General features: G+C 38.7%; 1 protein-coding gene across 1 annotated transcript; it reads left to right on the top strand.

The window, feature by feature from the left end:
- Window positions 1–353: 353 nt before the first annotated feature.
- LOC119572814 (calcium homeostasis endoplasmic reticulum protein-like) lies at window positions 354–2,311 on the top strand. Its single transcript, XM_037919760.1, has 3 exons — window positions 354–492; window positions 1,677–1,935; window positions 2,033–2,311. Exons 1-3 carry the CDS (start codon window positions 444–446, stop codon window positions 2,223–2,225), a joined length of 501 nt encoding a protein of 166 aa, XP_037775688.1. The 5' UTR covers window positions 354–443; the 3' UTR covers window positions 2,226–2,311.
- Window positions 2,312–2,500: the final 189 nt, after the last annotated feature.

Here is a 2,500-nt window from a genome sequence, read left to right as displayed (position 1 = left end):
TTTCTTTTATTTCATTTTCTTTTTTTCTTTTTTTTTCTTTATTAATTTATTTTTTTTACTCGTTTCCCCTCTAAGATTTTGGGCTGTGATGTTATATGCATAGTTACACAGACTTTTGTAGTTTTTAAAATTCTTGCCAATGTGGAAATATATCTATTTGTCTTGATGTTTTGTCCTAATATATATATATATATATATTTACTACATATAGATTAAATGAGGGTGAATAAAGTGGATTTTTATTATTACATAATGTTAAATTTTTCGTTCCAAGATAGATAGGAATGGGTTCCCGTGGAGTATATATTTATTAGACGTCCTTTTATATGCAAGTTTCAGTTAATACGTTTCCTCTTTCTTTCTCCTTTCTCTCAACAGCTCAAGGGGGTGGCTACGCTGGTGCCCCTCCCCCCCAGCCACAGTTTCCTCCCCCTGCCCCGCCCATGCCCTCCGCTCTGGACTTCAATCAGCCTCCACCAGGCTTTCCTCCTGGTATAGGTTCTTATTTTGAATTTCTGTTTCAATTAGCATTGATGAAAGAATACGTCCTGTCATCCCAGCCTGGTGGATTATGGGGATCTGCATTTTCCAGGAAAAATCATCCGAGACTGATTTTCTCGTGGGGGTTGAAACTTAGTGTGTGTGTGCGTGTGCGTGTGCGTGTGCGTGTGCGTGTGAGTGTGAGTGTGAGTGTGAGTGTGAGTGTGAGTGTGAGTGTGAGTGTGTGGGTGTGTGTGTGTGTGTGTGTGTGTGTGTGTGTGTGTGTGTGTGTGTGTGTGTGTGTGTGTGTGTGTGTGTGTGTGTGTGTGTGTGTGTGTGCGCGCATGCGTGCATATACTTGCACGCGTGTGCACACACACATATTTTGTTACATACAGATGGCTCAATGTGTGCTAAGCCACCAAGGAGTCTATCTGTAGGCCCTAGTGACTGCACCTGGCTTCCCCATTCCTTGAATTTGCAGGGAAATGTGTTTCTTTCTAATACTATTAGTATTGACATTGTTATTATTCTTTTGATATTATGATTATTAAATTGTTATTCAAATATTAATAACACTAAAAACAATAAAATAATAGATATGAAGCTTTAAAAAAATCTCCTTGGTGACTAAGCACTTGTAGAGCCATCTGTGTGTAAAGACAATAGATGAACTTTTATTACAGTGAGCATGGCATTGTAGTCTTGCCACCTGCGCTAATTGGGTTAAAGGTATTTAAGCTGGTTATGCTCAGTTTATGACATTATTCATTTGTTATATATTGTTGCAACATAATGTCATTTTGTCATATGATATCACAGATTGCCCTTTTTCTGCTCTTAAGCACTCAACTTTACATAGGAATTGCAAGCATGACCAGTCAATTACCTGAGCCTATTTATCAGTAGGTGAAATTTTTTATCATAACTTTTAAGCTATAACCATTCATAGTTCCAAGATATGAATATCCCAGATGCTACATTAAAGCATTAAACTGCTGGGTTACTTTTTAAGCCTTCAGTGATGGCTTATGGTTACACCTATATTGCTTCTGATTTCTTTTTAAAGCACATTCAGTCACTGTTTAAAACTGGGCATTAAGATTCATGATGTATCCTAATGTCCAATTTTTTTTTTCATTGTCTAGTTAAAAGCTGAATATTTTAACTGTATTCCATGGTTATCTTTCTTGTAGGTTTGCCACTGGTCGACTTCAGCAAACCTCCCCCAGGATTTCCTGTTGAAGAACAGAAGGAAAATTTGGTCCCAACTGTGCCATATTATGAGCTGCCAGCTGGGCTCATGGCCCCTCTGGTCAAGATTGAAGACCACAAGTATCGGCCACTCGATCCTAATGACCTGAGACTCCCTCCACCTACGCCACCCAGTGAGAGGTTGCTGAGAGCAGTAGAGAACTTTTATGCTCCACCTTCACATGAAAAGCCACGAAATAGGCAAGTGGAGAATTAAAGTACCATTTTTCGGGTGTTTGAAATTGTAACGTTTATGTGTTGTGCGTACAGAATATTCAACAAATCCATTCTGTTTCAGTGAGGGTTGGGAGCAGCTAGGTTTGTACGACTATTACAAGGAAAAGAGTCAGTCGGTGAAGCGGAAAGAGACTGAAATTAATGATGGGGTCCGGGAACGCTCTCGCTCCCCCTCTCCTGTCGTCATAGAGCCACCACCAGAGGAAGATGAGAAGCCGTCAGATCAGCCCGTCAGGAGATACAGGTGGAGTTGATGTTCTTTTCATTGTCAGTTTGTTTATGTGTGTGCTGTGGTAGTATGTTTTGTATGTAACGTGAAGTGGTTGCAAATGATGTTGGAGGTATACATTAAATATTTGCAGAATTGTTGTGTTGGTCCTGTTTCAGGGCTTCAGATCTTGCAATGATTAAACTTTTTTATTTATTTATTTTTTAAATTTATTATTATTATTATTTTTTGTCTGAAGTGAGCTTCTTGTGCTTCGCTTTTAAAAATTTTTATTATCCCATAAATGTTTTTGACTTGTTA

This window comes from Penaeus monodon, chromosome 5 (genome assembly GCF_015228065.2).
Source record: "Penaeus monodon isolate SGIC_2016 chromosome 5, NSTDA_Pmon_1, whole genome shotgun sequence".
NCBI classification, from domain to species: Eukaryota; Metazoa; Arthropoda; class Malacostraca; order Decapoda; family Penaeidae; genus Penaeus; species Penaeus monodon.
The sequence above is the reverse complement of the archived record's forward strand: the minus strand, read 5'-3'. Positions and strand labels throughout refer to the sequence as shown.

Bases quoted from the DNA above. Each gene is read 5' to 3' on its own strand.
- LOC119572814 (XM_037919760.1), top strand. From the start codon at position 444: ATGCCCTCCGCTCTGGACTTCAATCAGCCTCCACCAGGCTTTCCTCCT. The intron at 493-1,676 runs GTATAGGTTCTT...TCTTTCTTGTAG, and splicing joins TCCACCAGGCTTTCCTCCTG to GTTTGCCACTGGTCGACTTC. The intron at 1,936-2,032 runs GCAAGTGGAGAA...ATTCTGTTTCAG, and splicing joins CATGAAAAGCCACGAAATAG to TGAGGGTTGGGAGCAGCTAG.